The following is a 27,772-nucleotide window of genomic DNA, read 5'->3' on the forward strand; positions in this document are numbered from 1 at the left end:
CTCCACATGAAAATCCGCATTTGGCGGGTGTTCATTTCAAACCTCGTTCACCAGGAGTTGGGTGTACGACAAATTCGGAAGGAAATCAAAACAGTGTCATTGACTTAAAGCTTTGCAATCGCACCCACACTTTCTGTTTGAAAATTCTCTCTAGAAAGTTTTAAACGATCATGTGAACGGTGAGACACCCCACGAGCCACTTGATTTTTAACAAAGAGCCACTTGTGGCTCACGAGCCATAGGTTGCCGACCCCTGATGTAGAGGCTTTATAATTCATGTATCAAATATGATGCGAGTGCTGTTAAAGAGTGTCTCAAAAAAATGTAATTTGAAACAGGGGCCCTATAAGACGGCTGGGGGCCCTCATAGTCACAGGGCACTATTGAAGGTGCCTTGTCTAGGCTTTGGGGTCCACATATTTAAGCGTATATAAACATTTGTTTGATGCTAATGGGCCGCGAGACCTTGCAGCCCAGGGCCCCTGGTAGTCAAGGGCCCCTGGGCACTGGCCCTATTGGCCCGGTCCATAATTCACCTATTATTAATATAACCTTTATTTTACCAGGTTAATCCCTTGAGATTAAAAATCTCTTTTCCAAGAGAGACCTGGCCAAAAAGGCTGCATAAAACAATTCAACAATACAACTTAAAACAAGAGGCAATCGATACAGGCACAGATGTAGTAAGTCTAACTATACATTAACAGACTGACACTGACCAAAGTTCTGGAATATAAAATCTTCAACATGTCTCCTAAAATCACTTAAGGCACCAAACACTGCTGACTCAAAGTTTGCTGAAGTGTATTCCAAGACAAGGGAGCAGCAAAAGCAAAGGCCTTTTTTCCAAATTCTGTTCTCACTTTAGGTACCAGTGCAGGTAATAAATCTTCCAATCGTAAGCTATAATGTCAATTGCTCTGAATTCTAACATAAGTTGTAAGATATAATGGTAACAAACCAACCAGTGCTTTATAAATAAATGCATACAAATGCAACAACCTATGCATATTTAACAAAGGCCAGTCAACCTTTGCATACAATGTAACAAATCTCAGAACCCCATGATAAACTGTCGAGCATATGTAATGATGTAGCTGAAGCATTTCTGTATAAAATATCACCATAATCTAATACAGGTAAAAAAGTAGCAGCAACACATTTTTTTTTTCTATAACATTCAAAGAAAAACAAGACTTATATCTAAAATAGAATCACAACTTCACTCTCAACTTCCTCACCAAATTATCAATGTGTGGTTTAAACGTCAGACTATTATCTAATAAAATACCTAAATATTTAAAAGTACATTTAAAGTACAACCTATGCTTGTACAGAATCAGTAACATTCCATTACAATGTTCTTATATATATTAATTGTTTAACCTGTTGATGTTTATTGCTAAATAACTCTTACTAAAAATCCCTGAAGTTCAAAGCAGAAATATGATTTTTTTTAGGATTCCTCCGATAGGAGAAAACCTATTGTTTTTGTTACTCTTCTTCTTATTATTATTCCTGTAGCTCTAAATTGCCCAATAACTCAAGATCTCCTTGGTAAAAAGTTTGGAAATTTGGCACATTGATACTACAGGCCATGAGTAACTACCACACCAAAAATGGCCCATGTGAGCCTATAGGTGGCGCTACAGGCCACGCTCCAATTTGTCCATTTTCAAAGTGATGCCATTTCCACCCCATAAGTCCCACATTTCTGAAACCTGGTATATATGCCTCATTTCTCATGAGGAACAAAAAAGCCTCTAGAACCCATAAAGTCCACCATGATGGATTTTCCTGTACAATACAAATTTGTCCAAAACTACACAAATCTACTCCTCCTGAACCATAGCTCCAATTGACTTGAAACTCGTTATGTATGTGTAGGATACATGTCTTTCAATTTGATATTTAGTAAAAATGAATACAATACAAAATGGCTGAAAGGTGCACATTTATGTAAATGTCCACATTGTCTCAATATCCATATGTCCAAAAAATCTAATGCCATTTTGACTAGTGTTTTTTCCATCCTAACAGGATTCAAGATGACATCACTCTGAAGTACTGTGCTCAATTTCACCTTGATATGTCAAAAGATGACAGAATTACAGTTTACTATTATTTATCGCTAACGCTAAAATAATGCTTTACAAATCCGCTAGTCATAAAACTGATACTTTGATTGAATCACCAGTTCATATGAAGACTCTTGCAATGTTTAATAACAAATTAATGAAATGTTGTGTACATGTGTGAAGTACATGTCTCTACCATGTAAATTGTTACATAATTTGCAGTTTTGAGGAGGAATCCGCATTGCTGCTTGCAGCTATATTTGTATTTATTATTATTAAAATACTTTCTCCTATTCCAGCTTAATCGCAGAGTGTACATTGCAACCAATGTATTACATATAGCCTACATTTTAATAATACTTGACTGACATTAGCAACTAAATAATGTTAAAGTGGAGCTTTATTAAACTATTAATTAAACAAAACACTATGTATTTTGAGCAATTTTCAAGCATGTTCAGAAAAGCTGATTTAGAGAGTTTACATTAAAAACAACACATTATAATTTTCCCTAATTAAACTCCATAAAAACTTGGTTTGGACCTCTGCAATGTTGTGAGTCCTGTTTTCACCACTTATCTCTTATTCATGAGCAGGCCATCTCAGGACACAGGAAGTGTTCGGGGCTTGAATTTTCATGAATTGTGAAGTTGTGGCTAGATCCTGTTACCTAATGAAACAAATCATGCAATTAAGAAGAAATGAGCAAATAAAATCGATAAGGATGCATTTACACTTTGGTAACAGAGGACTGCAGAAAGGGCAAGACTAATTTGTGTTTTTGTCAAATGCTAACAAGGATAAATATGCAAGTGAATTAAAAAAAGAAGAAAAAAAAAACCTGAAGAGGAGGAATCATTTGTCATTGGAGTTGTGTTAGTTGAGAATGTGGAGAGGCAGATCCGTTAGGACTACAGTAACCATACACTAACTACATAGCTCTTTTTAAACACCCTAAATGTGTGTGTTTTATAACAGTTTCCAATGTTGTAATGCTACGTTCCAATATGCACAACAGAGAGTTGTTTGTTAAGAAGAATTTGCATTGAATTTAAATTGGATGTATTTGCATGTGGCATCAGTTCATTGAATGGAGGCTCTACTAGACTGAAGCTCAACAGCTATTTCTGTCTGCTCGGGACAATACTGCCAGACGAACACTCGCTACTGCAAACACTGAGATTTACCAGAGGAAAACTGTATTGCTCAGGAGAGGTCAGCTGTGACTCCTAAAATTCCTTAGGAGAAATAAACAGATACAAATGAGACAAATGTTGTCATGCAGTAAGAGTATAAAGCTATAAAATTCATGTGGATTGCATAGCTCAGATCATTTGCTTTTGGAAGAATTCATAATGAGATCTCTTGACTTTTGATTGTAGATTTCATACAGTATATCATGGAATCGTATCAATATGAGCACAGTTTGAGACATTGTTGAAATATCTTCCAAAACTCTAGAGGAGACACATGTGAGATTACTGGGATCTTTTCCTCAGGAGAAACATCTGAGAAACTTGAGATTTCAAAGTCTCAATTTTTGCATTTAATCTAACACACTTGAAATAGAGCTTGCATAGCTAGAAGCGTCTGCGTTCACATACTGTACTTGAGAAGAGTGTTCTTCACGTTAGACTGAGATAATTGAAGAAACATGGACAAGGTTTTTATGGCGTTAAAAAGTTTTCGGTGGTCGCCCAAGCAAATTCAATGACATTCATCTCGTGCTTGGTGCTTCATTAGTGCTTTATATGCTTCTCATCTGACACGCTCGTCTGTGTTTCATGTGAGTGTCGCGTGCACTATCTCTGGAGCATGCAAGTGCACGCGAGTCCAGCAGTCTTCCCGATATTTACTGGAGAGTGCAGAGCGGTATCACTCGTGCTACTCAATCATGTTTTGGAGTCTCCACAGAATGGGACAACTCCAAAACATGTCAAGAAAATGAAGAGGAGCTTGTTATTAAAATAGAAGCGACATCTGTGGTGTTGGTTCACAAAAGCCGTTACAGAGCAGAAATATTTTATCTGCAAACTGTCGCATGATGATAATCACTCATAAAACTTGTAATTTGTTTTACCTCCTCAAATGAAGCACGCAAAAGAATATTTGTTGCTTGAGTTTATAATATTTTATAATAATATTGATTAAAATAATATTTGTCAACAACAAATGAGAATGAAATGTGGCATAATGTAAAATTTAGCATTATGGTAAGAATGATTTTAAAACCATGTTGAGTGTTTTTATATTTTTTATAACTTTGACTATTGTCAAGTTCAAAATATATTACTGCAGCATGGCAACACACATTTCCTCTATCTCGGTCCAGCCCTTGGAAGAATATTACACATTTTCAATGGTCTGCGTGTATACTTTCTTTCTCAAGAAAAATGCCCAAAGTTTCATTTTCAGCGATCCTTGCACTAAACTTTGGATTGGCTTTGCACTCAAGCAAACAGCCACTTTTTACTGTAAGACCTGAGAAAAGTTTTACAGGCCAGGCTGGAGGAATCATTCATACCCTATGATATTAAAAAACAGTTGGATGGGGCCTGGGTAGCCCGAATCCAGGGTGTGCAGAGTGACTCCAGCCAGGTCTCCTAAGCAACCAAATTGGCCCGGTTGCTAGGAAGGGTAGGGTCACATGGGGTTAATTCCTCGTGGTCGCGATTAGTGGTTCTCGCACTTAATGGGGCGCGTGGTAAGTTGTGTGTGGATCGCGGAGAGGCATGAGCCTCCACATGCTGTGAGTCTCCGCGGTGTCATGCACAGCGAGCCATGTGATAAGATACACAGATTGACGGTCTCAGAAGTGGAGGCAACTGAGACTTGTCCTCCGCCACCCAGATTGAGGTGAGTAACCGCGCCACCATGAGGACCTAGTAAGTAGTGGGTATTGGGCATGCCAAATTGGGGAGAAAAGGGGATAAAAAAATTAAAAAAGCAGTTGGATGCCCTGGTTGAAGCTGGTGACATGCGAGCGGATGATTTCTTTTGTGCAGTCAGAAACTTTTATTCAGCATCGGTGGATTACCTCCAAAATTGGAGCTGCTCATTGGAGAACACTTGAGTGGGCCCTACTGAGAGACATCCCAGAGTGGAAAGACATTCAGATCAGCCTCCAACACTTCTACTGCAGAATCCCCGCTCTCAGTTTGATTGACGAAACCACACTCTTTGATGAGTGGGCTTGCGCAAAAAACATTGTCACTTGACGCATCACTGAGTGGAATATGAACAAGACGGCCGTGTCTGAGAGATGGACAGATGTTTTTCGTGAGCTGGACACTAAGGCCATCAACTTCAGAGTCATAGCCAAGGTCGTGGAGTTTGTTTTATGCCTGCCTGGGACATCTGCATCTATGGAGCATTTGTTCTCATTAATGAAAGCAGCATGGACACCAGATAAATCTCGACTCAGCGTAACAGTCATTAGGACAATGCTTTTCGTACATCTTAATTTTGGACTGGACTGCTCTGCATTTTATGATAAACTCTAGAAAGACAAGCGCACACTGAGAAAAATTGCTGCCAGTGAAAAGTACAAGGTGACAACAGTTACAGATGCGAATGCACCCTCTACTTTGCATTGATCTGCGCCTAGGTAAGGATACATCAGTTTAATTTTTGCTGGGAGGGGGCTGTCCCGTTTTCCACAAGCAGGAATCTGGTCACCCTATTCTAAGGTGATACAAGATTTTGGTCATATTACTACAACCCTGCAATCAACAAACATTGTTAAAAATAACAATAACAGCATAAATAAAGTCAATAAATAGCAACAAATAAGGCTTTTACACTAAACGCATAATTTATTCATATTGCAATGCTGCAGTTTCGCAAAAAAATTGTTTAACATGAAATTGTTCGTTCAGACAACTCTGTTCGGCTAGTTGGGACAACATTTAGGGTAATATTGTTGGTCTAGCATGTGCTTTTATGTAAATGAAAGTAATTTGCATTTCCTAGTATCTGTGACACTAAGCTGGATAAAATGCTATTTCAGTTTTTACAATTTTAACAAGGTTCAAGGAATGAGGAAGCGGAAGATGGTGAATCCAACTCAAAGGTAAATTTATTAATGACAGAAAACACGTTTGCTTGACAGTGTAACGCTTAAGCTTCACAGATACACTCAAACGCTCTGGGAATGGCAGCGGCCTAAACACATACGACTTGTCAACTGGGCTCTCTCTCCCACTCTGAGATCTGGCCCCTTTTTATTTCCCCAGTCTCTCACTGTAAACATAGAAATAGCAATTACCAGCAAAACAGCAACTGTGGTCTCCACAAGGGACCGGGGTGAATTGATTGGCTTTTAGATTCACCTCCAGTCCGAGCTCCTCCCTCTCCGGAAATACTGTCGCCAAGGATACGAGGACTGCCTTTCTCCATGGTTTTAGTAGGTTGAGGTGGTAAATCTGACGTGCCCCGCCCCTATCCTTACGTAATACCTCATAGTCGACTTCCCCAACTCGCTGTGTGACCTCAAAGGGCCCTTGCCACTTTGCGAGTAATTTCAAGCTTGATGTGGGCAGCAATACAAGCACTTTATCTCCCTGTGCAAACTCCCGTAGCTGAGCTCCCCCGTTATAAAGCCGGGATTAACGTTCTTGCGCCTGTGGCAAATTCTCCTGTGATAGTCGCCCCAGTGTGTGGAGTTTTGCTCTCAGGTCAAGAATGTATTGAATTTCATTTTTGCTCTGTGAAGGTCCCTTCTCACAATTTTCTTTCATGACGTCTAACACACCATGGGGCTTACGCCCATATAACAATTAAAATGGGGAAAACTCAGTGGAGGCTGGCGGTACCCCTCGCACTGCAAATAATAGGGGTTCGAGCCACTTATCCCAGTTCTGAACGTCTTCGTGCACAAACTAACAAATCATATTCTTTAAGGTCTTATTAAATCATTCAACCAAGCCATCCATTTGTGGATGGTACACGCTTGTCCAAATCGATTTAATACCCAATAATTCATACAGCTTGCGTAGTGTACGTGACATAAAAGCTGTGCCCTGATCAGTGAGGATTTCTTTCAGAATCCCCACTTGGAAGATAATTTTCAAGAGCCGAACATGACCCGGCTCCCCGCAACTCCAGCAGACCGGCCCAAGCCTCCCACCCACACTCGTGGCAGCGGACTCCTTCACCTGGGATGAAGGGAGGGGAGAGGCGAGGTTTGTGGGAGCAGAGAACCCCCATGACCGGGGAGCCGGTCTTGTGGGAATGTTCCCATGTTTCTGGGGAAACGGAACAGGACGGAAGGAAGGTGGGGGGAGAGAGATCAGGGGAGAAGACACTAGTGAGAGAAAGGGTGTGAGGTGTGCCGGCCCCCGTATATGCTGCCAGATGGTCTTCCGCCAGCTGGATCGCTTCGTCCAGTGATGCCGGTTGGTGGCACTGGACCCACTCGGCCATCCCCTTCGGCAACCGGGAGATGAACTGCGTCAGAACCACCAGGTTGATGACATCCTCGGCGTTGCTGTCCACCTTGGCCAGCACCCACCACCGGCAGGCGTCACGGAGCTGCTGGGCAAAGGCAAACAGGCGGCCGACCTCGCTCAGCATCATGGAGTGGAAACGCTGGTGGTGTTCTTCTGGGCTGTGGCCGACCCGTTGCAAGATGGACTTTTTCAGTACCAAGTAAACATGTTCGCTTGATGGCATAACGCTAAAGCTTCACAGATACACTCAAACGCTCCGGGAATGGCAGCTGCCAACACACACACGACTTGTCAGCTGGGCTCTTACTCTGAGGTCTAGCCCCTTTTTATTTCCCCTAGCAGTTGATTTTAGGAGCCTGTGCCTGGTTGCATAAAACACCTTAATATTTTCCCTTAAGTATAACACTTACAGTAAAGTGTGATTTTCTCTTACCTGTAGAAATGACATGAGGATGTTGCATATAATGCCTTAGACAGTTCTCTTAGCTAAGGGAAACCATTAAGGAATTTACTACAGTGAGATTTTACTATAATTAAATTCTACTGTTACCATGGATACAACATGTCCCTACCTACTTTCAGAAGATCAGAAATTTCCTGTCCAACATTTGAGCAATTTAACCACATAGAAAAAACTTTAACTTTATACTATATTATGTGACGGTCAAATATGCACTCCTGCAGTAGTTTTTCTATCGCAAAAAAATTGCCTTGACCTACTGTACTCTTCAATTGGTTCTATAAACTAAGCCATCTTGTTTTTTAGAAACACTTTAACTCTTAATGTACACTTTACCCAACCTTAAGGTTTGCTTAGAAAAATGGCACTTAATGGACTTTATGCAACACTTAGCGTGTTTAAAGGGTGTTCTAGATTAAAAAATACATTCTTAAGGGAAACCAAAAGGGATTATGACGTTTTACCTATAAAACCCCTTAAGTAACACAACGTTTTTTTCTGCAACTCCTTTAAATTTAAGGGAAACTTTACGGTGTTCTTAAGGGGAAATTATACTTAAGGTGCTTTATGCAACCGGACACTGGCCCTCCAGAAAAACACCACAGAACAATTCACCTCAAAATGATTCAGGGTTTGTGTCTCACTTCATTCCTGCACAAAACTGGGCTTACACACGGCAACCGGACATCCTCTTTTAGCCAAGTCATCTGCACACAGACCACTCATTGGAAGCAATGTTAAAAACATCCCATAATGCCCATGTAAGCCAAACCAAAGTTCTGCCCAATATCTGCCTGGAATAAACTGAGAAAGAAACATTCCTTGTTCAAATGGACTGTTTACTCCAACACAGTTTGCACAACAGCAGATGACTGCAGTATGTCACTATAAAATTATTGTAACATTATTTCAGCAGTTCAAATCTCAAACCCAAGGTAATGGCACATAAGTTTGCGAAAACGTTTCTTGTTAATGCCACTGATTTCCACGCATTAAACAGATAAAATCACAAAGATGAGAGGTGAAATGTTCCCTTAAAAATGAAAATTCTGTCATGCCATTCCAAACCCATATGCTGTTTTTTTTTTTGTTTTTTTTTTTGTTTTTTATTAGAACACAAAAGGAGATTTTTGGAAAGAATCTTCTCACCCAAAAACACCTACAGTAAAAGTAATATAAATGTAGTACATGTCTTGTGCGATTTATTTCAAGTCTTCTGAAAGAATACAATAACTTTGAACAGACGGAAGTCATTATATGATGTTTTTATTCTTTTTGGAGCTTGACAGACATGGTTACTATTGGAAAAGAGCTGCATGAAGATTCTTAAAAAAAATCCCCTTAAAAAACGTTTATAAGTAATTTTTGAACTATTCCTTTAAGAAGATTCAGCTACATTCACCAGGTGCAAATAAAACAATCTGATTGGTTAATTAATCTGAGAATCTGACATTAGATGCTTATAAAGCTTTTCCGCCATGACGACAATTTGTTGGCAAACCCGGAAAGCTAATTCGCCATGGGTTCCCTCAGGAATTTCATATGGGTTTTTAGAATATGGATTTTTGAATCACGAGTAAAAAAAAAAAAAAAAGATCTGTGGTGAAAGTTACTTAAAGAGACTTTCACGTTTTGTTAAAGAAAATAAAATAAATAAACACACAGTCAGACCTCAATTGTGGATTTTGAAGCCGTTGTGTTTTGTAAAAATGCTTGTTGCTAACCAGTCACTAAATAAGGATTACAACAATGTCCATTTCATGAAGCACATCTAGCTCCAATGCTCATGGTAATTGTAGTCCTTAATTAGCATTGCGATAGCAACACAGGTTTTTAGAAAACACAGTAGATTTAAAATTAACATTTGAGGTTTGACTGTGTGCAATTTATGTTCTAGAACAAAATGTGAAAGTCTCTTCAAGTAGCTAATTTTCACCACAGATCTTATTTTACTCATAAATCTAAAACTGCTAAATGTAAAAACCCACTGTAAATTCCTGAGGAAACCCATGGCTCGAAATGCTAATCGTCTTGCTGGTTTGGAATACAACCTGAAAAGCCCTATTCATTTGTGCTGTTGAAGGATTCAGTGGAAATTATAAAGGCTCTGAGGGTTGGAGCTCAGACTGTTTGAATAAAATCTGATTTGTTTCACTATGCACTATTTATTTGTATCCTGATGAAGTCTGCAAACTGACAGAATCTACAGTGTAAAGGAGTTTCTCCTGATCTGTAACAGGTCCAAATGTATTTTTCCGAATTCCACTGACTGAAAGAGACTCTTACCAATGTATTTGCTCCATTCTGGGTCGAGATCGGCCTGGTTGGTGAGACAGCCCTTCAGAACATTGAGACAGTAGTTCTTACAGGGCTTCAGTGTGAAGAGCTCTTGACAGTAAGAGCAGAAGAGCATTCTGGTGAAGCTGTTGATGCATGCAGAGCTCAAGATAACCTGCGGAGAGAAGGGTTGAAACATAATTAATTTGCTAAATCATGAAAAATGTCAGGCGTACAGTGGCAAGAAAAAGTGTATTATGTATAAATATGCCTTAAAATCTGGTTACAATAATGAATGAACATAAACTGTTTTAACTAATAACACAAATTGTTGTATAGTTCTTGTACATATTGAATAAATAATTCAAACATTCACAGTGTAGGTTGGTAAAAGTATGTGAACCCCTAAGCTAATGATGCCAACAAAAGCTAATTAGAGACAGGAGTTGGCAAACCTGGCATCAAATTAATGAAACTAGATTGGAGGTGTGGTGTAGAGCTACTCTGACTTATAAAAAGCACTCAAACATTTTCAGTTTCTATTCACAAGAAGCATCTGCTGACGTGGACCATGCCCCACCAAAAAGAGATCTCAGAAGAACTACGATCAAGAATTGATGCTGAAATAGGTTACAAAGTTATCTCGAAGAGCTTAGATATTCATCTGTCCACAGTTAGACAAACTGTCTATAAATGGAGACGATTTAGTACTGTGGCTACTCTCTCTAGAAGTGGCTGTCCAGCCAAGATGACTCAAAGGGCACACCACAGAATGCTCAATGAAGTAAAAAAGAACCCTACAGTGGCAGCTAAAGACTTGAAGAAATCACTGGAACTGGTTAACATCTCTGTTCAAGAGTCTACTATATGAAAAACAGGCATGTGTCCATGGCAGGACACCACAATGGAAGCCGCTGCTTTCCAACAAAAACATTGCTGCATGCCTGAAGTTTGCCAAAGACCACCTTGACACTCCACAATGCTATTGTGAAAATGTTTTGTGGACTGATGAAACTAAGCTTGAATTGTTTCAGAAGAAAATGCAGCACTACGTATGGCGTAAAAAGGACACCGCATACAAACATGCAAACATCATCCCAACGGTGAAGTATGGTGGAGGAAAATTAATTCCCAAGTTTATCAAGATATCCTACAGGATAATGTCAGGGTGGCTGTGTGCCAGCTGAAGCTCAGTAGAAGTTGGGTCATGCAGCAGGACAATGACCATAAACATCGAAGTAAATCCACTACAGAACGACCCAGTCCCCTCTGTCCTGAGGTTGTTTCCCTGTCACTGCCTGTGCCCACGATCACGGAGGCCGTTTTCCAGTTGCAGCAGCCAGCGCTCACGGCCATGGAGGCTTTTCCCCTGTCACTGCCAGTGCCCACGACCACGGAGGTCGTTCCCCTGTCACTGCCAGTGTTCATGGCCACGGAGGCCATTCCCCTACCACTGCCAGTGTCCACGGCCACGGAGGCCGTTCCTCTGCCGCTTCCAGCTTCCACGGCCACAGAGGCCCTTCCCCATTCCAGTCTGTTGGCCTTCCTATCCTTGGCACCCTCTTCTCCTCCCTAATTCCCTACCTCAAACCACCTCCAAGACCACCAGACCCAGTCCTCTCTGTCCTGAGCCTGCCTCCCAGGCTGCCAGACCCCGCCTCTGCCTGAGGCCGCCTCCCAGACCTCCGGACCCTGCCCCTTTCCTTAAACTCCCTCCCTGGTTTCCCTCCCTACCTTCCCTCCCTTTCTGTTATGTTTTCTGTTCTGTGTTAGTGCTCATTTTGTTTGTCTTGTCTATTGTTTGATGTTCCCTTTTTGGGATGCCAGGAGGCGTCCCTTTGGGGGAAGGGGGTTATGTCACGGTCCTGTCGCTCTGTCAGTCTGGGTTCAGCATACGGTTTCAGTTGTTATTTCCCTGCCTTGCGCTCTGGAGCATTTTGTCTGGATCCTGACTTCCCTTTCCCTTTTTTTTGGTTTCGGTTGGTGTTGGGGATCCAGACACTCATGCTCCTTGTTCTATCTGTTATTGGCGTGAATGCATTGTGCTTATGTCATCTTGGAGGCCTGCACTCACATCAATCTCTTCGGTCTGTCTTGTTTCATGTCTGGAGCATGGTGTCTGTATCCTGATTTCCCTGTCTGGTCCAGTTTCGGTCTGTGTTGTGATCTGGACACTCATGCTCCATGTTCTGTCTGTTATTGACATGAGTGCACTGCGCTTATGTCATCTTGGTGGCGTACACTCTGCGTCAATATTTTATGTCTGTCTCTCGCGAACATGGGTGTGCCTCGCGTTGCACTGCATGCCTGGGTCACAAGCTGTCTTCATGTTGTGCTGAGGTTCGGTCACTTCAGTCTGAGGTGTCGGGTTTGTGTGTGATGCATTCTCTCTTCTTGTCTGTTGGTTGGCATGAGCGTATATTGCCTTATTGACTTGCTGATGTGCGCTCATGCCATTTGGGTGTTTTGTGTCATGAGAGCGCATTTGGCTTAGTTTCGTTTCTGTATTGCCGCATGTCTCTCAGTCTTGAATCATACCCTGCCTCCTTGTTTGCCTATTATTAGTTAATTTGCCTCACCTATCCCTTTGTTAACCTGTTTGATTTCTCTCCCTATTTTAGTCTTCTTGTGTGTGCTGTCCAGTGCCAGTGAATCTTGTTCGATGGTCTTGTTTGTTGATCCTGTTCTACAGTCTTGTTTCCAGTCCAGTCAGTCCTGTTATTTGCCCTGTTATCCAGCCCAGCCCGTTTTTGTTATTATCGCTCATTACCTGATTTTTCCCCTTTGGGGTAGTTTGAGTTTTTGCCTTTATTTTATGATTAATAAAACCTTTGTTTTTTAATTCTGTGTTTGGGTCCTGAGCCTCTGCTAACCTCTGACAAGAAAGGCTTCAAAAAAAGAAAATCCACCTTTTTTAAGTGTCCCAGTCAGAGTCCAGACCTTAACCCAAAAGAGATGCTGTGGAATGACCTCAAGAGAGCCATTCACACCAGACATCCTAAGTATATGGCTGAGCTGAAGCAGTTCTGTAAGGAAGAATGGACCAAAATGCCTTCTTAATGTTGTGCAGGTCTAATCCGCTGCTACTGGAAATGCTCAATTGAGATTATTGCTGCCAAAGGAGGATCGACCAGTAATTAAATCCAAGGGTTCACATACTTTTTCCACAGCATTGTGAATGTTTAAAGGGATGTGTTCAATAAATACATGAAATATTATAATTGTTTGTGTGTTGTTAGCTTAAGCGCATTGTTTTTGTCTATACTTGTGACTTTGATGAAGATGAGATCACATTTTATGACTAATTAATGCAGAAAACCAGCTAATTCCAAAGGGTTCACATACTTTGTCTTGGATGGTATATTATTTTTGCTTTATAGTCTGATGTCTCAATGCTCTTTGACTTGACATGTTTCTTTCGACATGACACTTATTTATTATCCTTGATAATACATATATATATATATATATATATAACCTTTTTTTACATGGCTCTCTGGAATTCTTGATTCTTTTATTTGTTCAGCAGAATCATATCTAGACAAATTGAGAAAAGAGATGTGTCCAGAGATTTTTAGAGACAACATGAAGCCCCAGCTGAGGTCATTAAAAGTGTGAATAACAGTCTTCTCCGTTTTAGCTTTTTGATCAGACGTGTCAACAGAAGAGTTATGAATGCAATGATGCACCTTTTGCAAGGCTTTGAATTTAAAGCAGTGACCTTCAGTTAAATCAGCAAAACAATTTATTCAGGAAGATGTTAATCCTTAAAACAACAAATGCTGGTAAATGTACAAGGTGACATTCCGTCGGCATTCTCCTCTTAAGATATTCTATTCAAACACACAATATATCAGTATGGGATTGGAGAGTAGGAATATAGCATGTGATTGATCATGTTTCTGTTAAAACATATTATCATGTATATTTTAATAAAGATCTGACCTTGACCTTCAAGTGGATTTTGGTATAATGTGTGATTCTGTGGATTATTTATATTGTGTTTTCAGTTTTCTGAGAAAAAGTCACATAACTCTTGGACTTGCTAACACCACAAGCTAGCTAGTAGTCAATAAATTCTGAATTTATCAAATGTATTCTTTTGTATAGAAATTGATTAAGTAGATGCATAAATACCCAACCTGGTCTCATAGAATCATGTTACTATACCTACAGTTTTGCAAAATTATTTTTACATGGCGTTATCGGTGAAATGAAAACTAGAGCCACAGAAAAACACAGAGGAATAAAAAAAAAATACAAAATTTGAAACGAGTACGAGTACCGATACTTCCTTTTTGGTACACGCCGATACGATACCTGTTTTTTTTTTTTTTGTTTTTTTTTTCTGAAATCCATATCAACAGTTTATTTAAATTTTATAATTAAAATGGTGTTTAAATAAATACATTCCTTTTTAATCAAATGAAAATAGAAAATTAATTTTCAACATAATATTGTATTATTTTATCAAATGAAGTGCTTTTATACAGAACCTCACAGCACAATCCAAAATACAATATTGGAGATATATTTGTCAAATAATGTGCTGCATAACAGAGAATCACAAAAATGAGATATTGCTTAAATATAATACAGTTACTTTTTTTATTAGTAGTAGTAGTAGTAGTAGTAGTAGTAGTGGGATTAGAGTAAATATTACATAACTATTCAGTAGTGAAATATTTCTGTTGTACTTTTTCCATTTAAATTGAGCTTTTATTTTGAAGCCCTTTCCGTTTCTGTATGTGTTTGATGGTAGCTTCTCACTTCCAGAAAAGCCTGTCGCTACATGACCCAGTGTGATTATTAAACCACAAAAGGCTGCTATTGAATTCAATAAATATGTAGTCAGTATGTGTTGCGCTACAAAGTGAATTAGCGCTCTGATCGCTGTCATCTGCTAACAAACACGGCGGGTGATGCTCATGATGGTGTTTTCCATGTATAAGTCAAGGAGCTCTAAAAGAGATGAGCACTTTGTGTCTTTATGTCAGCACAACATTGTCTCCACACATTCACAAGCACTCATTTTAAGTACACAGCACATGCAAACTATATTTATCTCATTAAATCGCTGCCTTTGCAGTTTAATAATTACACTAGGACATAGCGTGATTTTAATTTGTGCACTGAATGTTTACGTAATGACATTCGTACGTCAAATTGTATCGGTTTTTGGTATCGAGCACAAGTAAAAGTACATGAGCGCAGTAGCAGACCCAATTCTAAAACCAATATCAGTATAGAGAAATACCTAAAGAATAATAATAATAATAATATCGGCAACTATCATACCCGATATTTGCCGATAACAATAGTTCCAAAAAGCAACATTTCTGATAATATAACCAACTATATTTATAAGCTTATTCATGTGTGATCAAATTGCACAGTAGCTCAACTGATAGAGCGTTTTGCACTTGTAATGTAAAGGACCGGGGTATGAGTACTGAAGAGCACGCAAGTCGACACTTGAGCCAAAAGTATTTTTCATCTAATATTTGCTTTTTCTGACACTATCGGTTAGGTTTAGGTTTAAGGTTTAGGGTAGGGAGGACAGATTTGTTGATCTGTTTGGGAGAAAATGTAAATCGTTTTAAGCACCACATAGTGGACATTTCACCCCGGAACTACCGTTATGCATGTAATGAACCACATAATATTATTTTGCAAAAATTTTGCCATAGTCACATAATTTTCATGAGATCAGGCTGTAAATACCAATGAATAAGGGAGGTGTAAAGTAGAATTTTCATGATTTTGGCACTTTTTTATAAATCTATCACTGAGCACTGAATGGTTAACAGCTATGGTATATGAAGTTTTCCTCATTTTAAGATGTTTCAAACTGTTGGATGTTAAAAGTTTCCCTTCCCTTCATAAATTCATGCACAAATCAATTCGAAACGACATTCAACACCACTTTATGTGCCCTCAATGAACTGCAGCTCACCTTGGACACCCTGTTAGCCACTTCACGTCCAACCATGAGTCCGTGGACGAAAGTGCGTGCTGCAATGAACGCTCGCGTAACCTGAGACTTGAGCTTCTTGGGAACGTCTCCAAAGGGCTTCAGCTGCTCCATGTACTTGCTGATACATTCCAGATATTCTTCAGTGATGAGATACTGGGAGTTGAGGAGCTGGAACATGCGTTCCAGAAGACGCGTCCAGAAGTCATTCAGCATCTCCTCCAGATTGACGTTGCCACCTGTGTAGTATCGCTTCAACTCGCTGAAAAGAGCCTGGAAGACCTCAGCGTTCTGCATGTACGGTTTGCCGTATGTACGTATAAACATCTCATTCAGAGACCGCTCTGTGTTCTCCAACAACTCCAAGAAGAAAACTGTTAAAGCGAGAGAACAAAAAAAAACGTAGTTCCATTACAGTCGGTGTGTATCATTTAAAAACAGCATTCTCACAAAAAATGTCCTGGACATATTTAACCCCAAATAAATAAAATAAATAAATAAATGATGTAATGCATAAAGAAAATAAAGCCTACATTTAGGCTACACCATTATTACCATAACTCAGGTCTAAAAAATGTCTGTAATTTTAATGGTAAAATTGTTTTAATAATGCTAAGGTAAAAAAAAAAAAAAGAAAAAGTTATTTGGTTCATGAGTAGTTACCGTAACATATACGGTAAAAAATGCTAATATATTTAACAAGACAATACATGTAATTTTACAGTAGAATATTGCCCAAAATATATATATATATATAATGTTTAACAAGAGAGTACATGTTCCAGTTCATTCAAAATTACGGTGTGGGATTGAAAATTTAAGTGTCACTATAAGATCAGGTGGTCTACTGCCTTTCACATTATATCACATAAAAAAAAAATAATTAAAAAACAAATACAGTAATATACAATCTAGAATTCAGGATGAGCACAGATAAATGATGCCTGTTTCTTAGTTCATTCTTGATAAGAATCAAACCGTTTGTGAATGTTGACCTGTCTCTAGTTCTCGGGACCAGGTGGGCATCAAGCCCTTTGGTGATATTATTTATCTAGGTCTATTTGAGCTTACAGTCCGGGTACATTGTCTCACCTCTGTTTCACCCCTGTGTGTAAGGCCGCTATGGATAAGGATTGCCCAAAAAAGCCTCCCTTAGTTAGACTTGATGACTGCCGCACAAGACAGCACATTTTGATCTGTAGACAGATGCCTCATGATCTTCTACAATAAAGAATCCTGCTTTACCCAAGTCTCCTGGTCTTCACTGAGAAGTTTCCAATAGTTTTGGTGCTGTGACCCGGAAAGCGTTTGACGCCTGACATCGATCCAGACTGAACTTACTCAGCTCTACTGCAATTTGGTGAGTGTCACTCTATCCAAAGAACCTCTATACCAGTACTTATGATTATCCTCTGCTTTGCCAGGGAAGTGTTAAAAACAGCTGCAGGGTTTGTTGACAATTTGGTTATCCTCTGCTGTGCCAGTGAAGGTTAACTACAGTTACTGTGTGTGTTAACATATCCTGTAAGTTATTTGCTGCTTGCCAGGGAAGTGTTACAGATTTATCTTCTGCTCGTCCAGGGATGTTAGGTTAGGTTATCCTCTGCTTGTCAGAGATGTGTACCGTACCACCCAGCTAATGTCAAAAATCTTAACGGAGTCAGAGTTCAATGATTTTGAAATTGCTGTTGACACTTCTGAGTTTGAGAGGGAGTCCTGAAAGTGTTAAGGAACATCACTGGGCCGAAGGTAGACTGGTCAAGAGTCCATAGTTGTGTACAGAAGAAAGATGAAACTGTAAGTGAGTACACGGCAAGGTTTTGTCAAGCGGCTGTGGCATACAGTGGTATAGCTGACACTTCTGAGAAGGTTCTAGATGATGAAGGTCCTCTAGTTTGTAGTTGGCTCGATGGCCTTTTATCAGAATATAGAAATGCACTACACTTAGATCTAACATGGTCCACTGAAACTCTACGAACTAACTTAGGCAGATTGGCAACCTGGGAAAGAGACTCTGATGTTAGAGCAAATGTAAGGGTTGCAGCAGCATTCATGAAGGCAAACACAGAAAGTAAAGAAAAGCATAAATGTCCTAAGAGGGAGGGCAGACGTCACTACTGTGGCAAACTTGGACATCATATGAAAGAGTGTAGAAAGAGCAGAAAGAAATTATGAGAAATGCAAGGCATTACTCGCTCCTATACAGTCTGCTTACAGTCCTGAATCAGCCCCTCCCCTCTTCACCAAACTCGTAGGGCAGCTTGCTAAGGGACTAATTGTTAGGACTGTGAGCGCTTATCTTTCCCCAGAAGTTTAAAGAAAAGATGAAAGACTCTTTGCAATCTTGGTTGGGCAGCTGTATCGGCACTAATGTATTAAGATACACTCATCTCTATCACTCAAACTAAGGGAACTGGTTAAGTATACTCACAGTCCTGAATGTTAAATTACAGCACACTCCAGTCACCATCATGTCCAGTCACTCACTCCACTCTTTTATGACTGATGTTTCTTCAGAGGATTTAAATTAGATGTTTTTGAATTGTTTGTACATGGTTGATAAGTTGTTAAAGACAACAGAAAGTAACAAGATGCTGTTGTTTCTGAAATGGTAGAATCTGGTCATCTTCTAACTCATTAAAAATCTAAAGAGCAAATAAAACACACACATTCATAGGGACGGACTAGGATACACAGACCAGTGGGGGGCCCAGGAAAGAACCGACTTGCATTAGGCCTCGGGAGCCAACCCTGCAGTGAAGACTTCCTCATAGGTTTTCCCCTTTCAGTAGTTAATCCCTACCTCACTGGTCCACAGGTGTCAAATTTCCATTACACTAGGGTAAAAAAAAAAAAAAACGATCAACTCAGTGAAGTCTAGATTTGAAAACAAAAGCTATATGATCAACTGAAGTCTTACATAGTGAGGTATTTACATGAATACTGCTGGTCTGCTGCTTCTTTGTTTTTCTTGTGTTGCAGGTATGTGCTTGTGTCACAATGTCGTTATCATTGCCCTGGTGTGGAGCAGCGCCACAGACATACATGGAAAAACATCATGAGGGACAAAAAGACAAATCTCACATCTCTCTCATCCATGTTGACTGTCAAGAAGACATTGGACACAAGACTTTAATCATGAAGCAAGAGGCGATTATTCTTGCTTCATGGACTTAAGTGCTTCCACTTTTTGGGCTACAAGATTTTCTGTGTATACAACATGTTACCACCAATTGTTTTGAAAAGAACTATCATCAATAGATTATTTTACACTCACCTAACTCTGGGACACAGAATATGTAATATGTGCCTCTAACTATTTAAGGTTACAAGATTAGAAGATGGGGCTTATGTTAACAAACATATGCCATTGAATGGAGTTTTGAAGGTTTAAAGTTTTTATTAACTCTCAGAGGAGGGACTGTGGGATTGACAATTTAAGTGTCACTATAAGATCAGGTGGTCTACTGTCTTTCACATTACATCACATGAAAAAAAGACTACAGTAATATACGATCTAGCATTCAGGATAAGCACAGATAAATGTTGCCTGTTTCTTAGTTTCTTTGTATTTTATGTAGTTCATGTTTATTGCATTATTTGTCAAATGTGTTACACTGATGGTGTTTTGTGTTTGTGTGAGTTACATTGTCTCTGTATCATTTAATAATATAAGCGGTAGTGACCGTAAAATATACAGGCATCAAAATTACATACCATAAATCCCGAAACATGGTCACCGTATTTTTTACTGTACATTTTTGGCAACCACAGCTGCTGGTATTTTACCGTAAATTTAACTGCATTTTTTTTTTTTACAGTGTAACTTTGTATTACAGAATAAAATGTACATGCAGAGATGCAGAACTGACATCACTTCACATGATCTTAGTGCTTATTAGGAATACAGAGAGTTTAAATGTGGATTGTGGAGCACAGTAATACATAAATGCTGGATAAGATTCTGCATGCAGATCGAGAAGTGCTGCCAGTGATTGAGCATACAGCACAATGCTCCTGAAGGCATATACTATAACAGCTGAAATTCAACATGTGTGCCCCAAACATATTGCCTTTCATCTTACTCTGACACTGATCTGCAGAGGTGTGCAGTTGCTCCATTTCTAGACATTACACAAGCATAGATGTCCCTTTACTTTAAAATAAGTAACTAAGATTAGCTTTTCTAAATAAAATCATAATGCTCTTTCGTTTGATGATCTTTCAGAATGTCTGATTTGCAGCTCAAAAAATGAAAAAAGCATCATAAAAATAATCCATGTATTTTTTTAATGAGATGTGACTGCCTCCACGGAGAGGAAGATTTTCTGCGATTAAAAAACTTTTGTTTCTCTCTATCATCTGGCTTAAGAGGATTTTGAATGCAGCATGAGTCGTTTGGAATACTTTTATAGTATTTTAAAAGTATTTTTAGTAATTGGAATAAATTATTGTGACTGTGCTTGTTTTTGCTTGTTATGTATTTCATATTGCTGATAGGTTATATTATTCTTATATTATTGGTTAGGTTTAGGCATAGGGGTAAGGGTAAGGTTAGGTGTTCAAAGATTTCCATTTTATAGTGTGATTTAAATCAAATGATTGTGACTATATTTTCCTGCCTGATACATGTTTTATATTGTTTATATGTGGTTAAGTGTAGGGGTGGAGTTGGGTTAGGGGATCTGAAATATTACTGTGATAGTATAATGTAACACAAACAAACGCATGTGTAGTGTCAAGGAAAAGCATGCAAACTAGTGCTGCCAGTTGATTAAAAATTTTTATCGCGATTAATCGCATATTTTTGGAGTTAATCGCAATTAATTGCAGATTATAAAAGTGCTGAAAATTGACACTATATATACTTCTTTTCTTGTCAACATTCATTTATTTCCATTTTAGGAAAGACAACAAAATAATATGTAGCAATATAACGCTTTATTACATCTTCCAGACAAAGCCTAACACAATATAAAGACAATGCACTTAAATTTTACCAATTCAAGTAACATTAAATGTTTCCCAAAGTCTACTTGGGAGGTTGACTAATTGAAAGAATTAATCCCAAAATAGGTTGCATATTCATTGCAACGGGCATTAAATCCCTTAAACTGTCATCCTTCACAATATTAATCTGCCGGTAGACTAAAAATTAATGAGTTAAACTTTTTTCATTAATCGCATGCGTTAACACATTAATACTGACAGCTCTAATGTGAACCCTTTGGAATAAGATGGTTCCCCTTCTGTCACTCACTCAAAGTTGTGTCGATGTAGTGACACTAGTGGTCGCTCTTGAGAGCCCCGAACACCTCAGATCTTTGAGAAAAAGCCAATGAGAATTGGCGAGTGGAATTTGCATGCCACTCCCCCGGACATACGGGTATAGAAGGAGCTGGCTCACAACCACTCATTCAGAATTTTTCTTCGGAGCCGAGCGGTTGTACTATCAAAGAGCTGAATACTACTGCTGTTCCATTCACCTCTTAAGAAGCGTATGCTTTTGGATATATGGCGCATTTCCAGCGGCTTTCTCTCCTTCTGCACAACGAGTGCAGATTTCGCCCCTGGGCGCTTCGACAGCGCTAAAAGATTGTATATTCCTGCTAAAGAGTATATTTTCTCTATTAGAGCACACACATTGACATTGAACATCTTTTTAAAGACACGTCTTTATAAAGATGCCTTTCCGTCTTTGTGTGATTCCTGGATGCGGTCGCTATCTCTACGCTTCTGACAGCCATGGGCACTGCCTCATCTGTCTGGGCAGCGATCACACTGATGCAGCGTTCGTGGATGGGTCATGTTCTCATTGCGAGAATATGACCATGGCAACGTTGCAGGAGAAAGCCACCCCCCATGCCTCACCTTTTACCTCTGGGAACGAGACCGGCCCGCCTGGCACTGGAGGCAATTTGGGGGCTTCAATGGGCGTGGCTCCGCCGGGTAAATCCCCGCGGACATCCCATTTCCCAGCACGCTCGTTTGCCCCCAGCGAGTTCCGAGAGGAGACCAGCTCACCCCAGGGCCAGCTTAGTGTCCCTTTCGGAGCTCCGGAGCGGGATGAGTGCTCGATCGCTGCATCAGTGAGCATACTGGCAATGTCATACGCCGAGGACTCGACTGGGCTGCCACTTGCGGGTCGGCCCACCCAGGCTGATGGCGAGATGGAACCTTCCACCCTCCCCTGAGCCCTCGTAGCTAGATGATTGGTTCCTGGGTTTGGGGTGCCGCTCACAGCCACGACACCCCCCACCCCCCGGTCTATTTTTACCCGGAAGTGCACGAAGAGCTGACGAGGTTCGTGGAGGGCACCTTTTTCTGCCTGAAACCGCCCTCCCAGCTCATCCGCTCTCACTAACCTCGATGGTGGGGTGGCCCACAGGTATATGGAGGTCCCTCAGATGGATAAGGTGGTTGCGGTGCACCCGTGCCCGCAAAGCGTAGCCACCTAGCGGGATCGCCCGGCACTCCCTTGCAAGGCCTGTAGGATGACGTCGTCTCTGACGGCCAAAGCCTACATCGCTGCTGGTCAAGCCACCTCTGCCCTGCATGCCATGGCCCTCCTGCAAGTACACCAGGCCAAGGCACTAAAGGAACTGCACGTGGGTAGTTGGGAGCTGCGCTCGGTGACCAATCTCACCCTCTGGGCGGCGAAGGTCATGGCGCGAGCACTCGGGCAGGCGATGTCCACCCTCGTGGTCCAGGAACACCACCTGTGGCTGAATCTGGTCGAGATGAGGGACGTGGACAAGGTTCGCTTTCTCAATGCCCCCATCTCCCCGATCGGCCTATTCGGCGACACCGTCGAGGACTTCACCCAGCAGCTCTCGGCTGTGAGGAAGCAGACGGAGGCTATACAACACATCTTGCCTGGTGCGGCTCAAGTTCCTGTATCCCGTCTGCTCACCGAGGGCAGAGCCCGAACGGGCTGCGGTACCCACATCTCAAAAGAGCAGTTTCCTCACTCCCTGGGTCACATAGCCAGTGTTTACGACTGCTGTTATCATGGCAACCGGGCACTGAGCACCTGCGACTTAGACGCCTTTGCGCATCCAGTCGCATCACACCCACAGCCAGGTGGTTGTGACGGACTACGAGGATGGTCAAAAAGTTCCTCCTCCCCCGTTGCCAACCCCCCCAACGCCGGGTATATGGAGGTAAGTGCTTTGAGGGACCCCTCAGCGCAGCCATGAGTTCAAGATGAAGCGAGGCTCCTCGACTTGGCATCCCCTGCTCCCTCCCGCCACGAGGCCCCACCCACAGGTACATTAAACGCAATTGTCCCCTTAGTGACCCTCGCCCGGAGCTTGGATGTGTGGCTAGCACTTTCCAACCCGTCGCGGTGGTTGGCCAGGACCATCCGACTCGGCTAAACGATTCAGTTCGCCACCGAGAACGCCGCCACCTTGCGTGCGGAGATCACGACCCTTCTGCGCAAGGGTGCAATAGAGCCTGTCCCTCCAGCCAAGATGAAGAAAGGGTTTTACAGCACTTACTTCATCGTACCGAAGAAAGGCGGTGGGTTGCGGCCAATCTTGGACCTGCGAGTTCTAAACAGGGCCTTGCACAGACTCCCGTTCAAGATGCTGATGCCAAAGTACATTTTGGTGTGTGTCTGGCATCAAGCGTGGTTTGCGGCGGTAGACCTGAAGGATGCGTACTTTCATGTCTCGGTTCTACCTCGACACAGACCCTTCCTACGGTTTGCTTTTGACGGCCGGCGTATCAGTACAAGGTCCTCCCCTTCAGCCTGTCCCTGTCAGGGGAGAGTGGAGACTCCACCCCCAGGTGGTCCAGCTGATTTGGAGTCGGTTTGGCAAAGCACAAGTAGACATCTTTGCCTCCCGAGAAACCTCCTACTGCCCACCCTGGTATTCTCCGACGGGGGCCCCCCTCGGCCCAGACGTGCTGGCACACAGCTGGCCCCAGGGGCTGCGCAAGTATGCGTTTCCCCCAGTGAGCCTACTTGTGCAGACCCTGTGCAAGATCAGGGAGGATGAGGAGCAGGTCACCCTCGTGGCCCCGTATTGGCTCACCCAGACTTGGTTCTCAGACCTCACGCTCCTCGTGACAGCTCCTCCCTGGTGAATTCCCCTGAGGAAGGACCTTCTTTCTCAGGGATGGGGCACAATTTTACAATCTCCGGGTTGAGCCGGTTTCGTCCCATGTTCTGTCAGGTACGAACAGGTAAGTTTGGGAATATGGACAGTTGGCCGGGTGTATCTCTTGCGTATAGTGCATTTCCCCTCCAAAGAGATGAAGATGTGCGCTTCTTTTCCCATGCAAGTTCACGAACCTGTGAACCCTGGATGTCCTTGCTCCCTAGTCCTGTGGCTCGTGAATTCAGCGGAGAAATTCACAGCTGGAACCAGTACGTGTGCTAATATGCCCTTACTGAGGTAGGTGCTCCACAGGTGCCGGTTACTCCGGTAATCCCCTGTGATGTATTTTCCGCAGTACGGTCTCCCTGTCGGCAGATCTGCCTCCACTTTCAGGCAGGACCTACCACTGTGCCTCTTCCATGTGCGGCTCTGAGCCCACATGACTTGCTTGCCACATGTTACCTCCCCTCCGGGCAGGATGTGGTCTCCGCGGGGTCTTTTCCCCCTGAAAGAATAGGATAAGAAAAGAACACCTTCCCCGGCGCATATATTGAGCGTTAAAATGGCCCCAGCCGAATAACTGAATACTCTGTGGAGAGAAAACATAGAGAGAAAAGGCCACGGCATACGACATTGATGAAGATGAGATCACATTTTATAACAAATTAATGCAGAAAACCAGCTAATTCCAAAGGGTTCACATAATTTTTCTTGCCGCTGTAAGTATATTGAAACATATTGCCATTAAATACACACTATAAATCTGAAGACTGCTGAGCCTGTGATGTAATCGTCCGAAATAGGTGAGAATGGAATGACAATGATGTTTTCACGATGCAGGTGAAAAGCTGGTTATATTTATATATTTCAATAATTGATTTTAAGGTGATTTGTGTTTACTTTTATATTTGATAAAAAATTTTAGTACTCTGTTAGGTCGCCAGAAACAAAACCATTTGAAAGCCACTCTCATTAGAGATGGCCGGTGTTGTTAAAAAAAAATTCTAGTAGTTGAGTAGTTTACTTTTCTCAGTTTTCCCAACATGACTGTACAGTGACATCGATTGATAATTAAGACTCTCATCAGAGTTTAATTTACAAAACAAGGGTGTAGAATCTATGCTAGGACTCTGAGTCAATTGAAGTGTATGAGTATGAGAACAACACTTTCCAGACAATTCTTTACTTTGTTCTGTTAAATGGTTCCTCGTGATGTCCTGTGTCCATGCCATCATCACACTGGTCGTTCATTTGAATTCTCTGCACAGTGTAGTAACATTCTAACAGACAAACAATGTCAACACTCTTTATTTTTACAGGTAGCCCTGATCATCACAGCATGATGCAACCTTTGCATTCTCAACGGCACAGTGAACAGTGTAGATGTAAACAAAGGTGTGTTCAATCACTTTCATTAAAAAAAAGGTCCAGCTTTGCCCAGCAGAAGGTCAAACTTGTTGTCCAGTCTGAAACAATACATGATCCTGTCGTCATGGTTTTTTAGTTCTTGAGCTCATTAAAATTCACCAAAAGTATCCAGAGAAAGCAAAGTTTTGTGAACTCTTGTTTGATGAGTCGTTTTATCCTTTCTGTGATGTATCAAAGCAATCAGCAGGGATTATTTTCTGTTCTGCTCCCAAATACAATGTTTATTTCATGTACACATCCGCTTTTATGCTACCTCACAACACAGTAAATTTGCTTCTCTGTGACACTGTTTGCAGTATATTTGATAATTCAAAATACGAAAAAATATCGGTAACACTTTTTATGAAGCCCATATTTATAATGCATTGTAGAGGCATTATACATGCTTTATAATGCATTCATAATGTCTCATTATAAACCTTATAATAAGTTAATTATAACTACAGTTATAAAACATTATAAGACTTCCCCTATCTATAGTTATACCTTAGTCTATAATGTATTATAACACAAGCACCATCCAATTTTAACGCAGCAGAAGTTAATAAAGTTAATGTTATAAGTGCTGTATAGTGTAAACAGTTAAAAGTCTTTATGACATGATCACATTATAAGAGGTCTTTACCTGCTTTAAGTAAAGTTACAAAAGAAATATCTTCTTATAAACAGCCATAACATAAACTTGTAACATACAATACATTACAAGTCAAACTAACATAATGGAAGTTATTTATAAAATACTGTAAGTCTACAAATAAGATGCACAAACATTAAAGTTTATTGAAAACAGTCCAGTGTAGAATAAGTTTGATATTTTATTATTATTATTGTTTTATTTTTTATATTGTTTACACCCAAGAGGATTGGCTACATGTGTGATCAACATACATATTTATTTATGTATTATTTTGTATTTATTTTTTGAAAGAGAGAGAGTTTCTGATATATTTTAACCTTGTAGCTTTACAAGTGTTTTTCGTAATATCTCAAAATGTGCATTGAATGTGAGTTATTTTGTATTTTGTGCGTGTGTAATGTAAATATCTTCCAGCATGACTTGTCTTGTAACCACTTAAAAATATCTTATGGATGTTTATATTAAGTCATTGCTTTTGTCACTTTACTTAAAGTATACAAATTATATTTATTACAAATATATATATAATATATTTTAACTTCTGCAGATAAGATTAAATGTTGCTTGTGTTATAATGCATTATATTTTAAGGTATTACTATGAATAGGGAATTATTATAATGTATTATAATTGTGGTTACAATTATTTATGAGAAGTTATAACATATTATCAGGTGCATTTATGAGACATTACTGATGCATAATAATGCATTTACAATGCATTATGAATATGGGCTTTATAGAAAGTGACACTAAATGCTAATTGCAGCCTGATCTCATGGAAATTACGTGACTGTAGAGACATTTTTGCAAAATGATATTATTTGTGGTTCATTACACCTATCACAGCAGTTCCGAGGTGAAATGCCCACTGTGTGGTGCTAAAAGTGAGTTAGATGTCCTCTCAAACAGATGAGGTTTTTATAGTTAATGCTCTATCGAGTTTTAAATCAACAAAACCGACCTCCCTACCCTAAACCTTAAACCTAACCGATAGTGTCAGAAAAAGCAAATGAGAGATGAAAAACACAATTAATGTCATTTTGTGTTGCTTCTATGACACTTTGGGCTCATGTGTTGACTCACATGCTCTTTAGGACTCGTACCCTGCTCCTTTACATCACAAGTGAATGAATGAACGTTATATTGCGCTTTTCTGACACTCAAAGCAGTTTACACAGTGAACAGGGACTCTCTTCACCCACCACCAGTGTGAAGCATCCACCTGGATGATGCGACGGCAGCCATAGTGCGCCCGTACACTCACCACACACCAGCTGAGAGGAGAGAGTAGAGTTATAGGGCCTATTTGTAGATGAGGATTATTAGGAGGCCATGATAGATAAGGGCCAATGGGGGGA

The 27,772-nt window shown here is 40.6% G+C and overlaps 1 protein-coding gene across 1 annotated transcript in view; it reads right to left on the reverse strand.

Moving 5' to 3' along the window:
- The window catches only part of LOC127447285 (glypican-6-like), a 78,202-nt gene that overhangs the window by 38,894 nt on the left and 11,536 nt on the right, over positions 1-27,772 (reverse strand). Inside the window, exons 3-4 of the mRNA XM_051709061.1 lie at positions 16,222-16,613; positions 10,275-10,440 (exon numbers count right to left, since the gene is read on the reverse strand). Of these exons, the coding sequence (XP_051565021.1) occupies positions 10,275-10,440; positions 16,222-16,613 (558 nt within the window). The remainder of the gene's footprint in view (positions 1-10,274; positions 10,441-16,221; positions 16,614-27,772) is intronic.

This window comes from Myxocyprinus asiaticus, chromosome 10 (genome assembly GCF_019703515.2).
Source record: "Myxocyprinus asiaticus isolate MX2 ecotype Aquarium Trade chromosome 10, UBuf_Myxa_2, whole genome shotgun sequence".
NCBI classification, from domain to species: Eukaryota; Metazoa; Chordata; class Actinopteri; order Cypriniformes; family Catostomidae; genus Myxocyprinus; species Myxocyprinus asiaticus.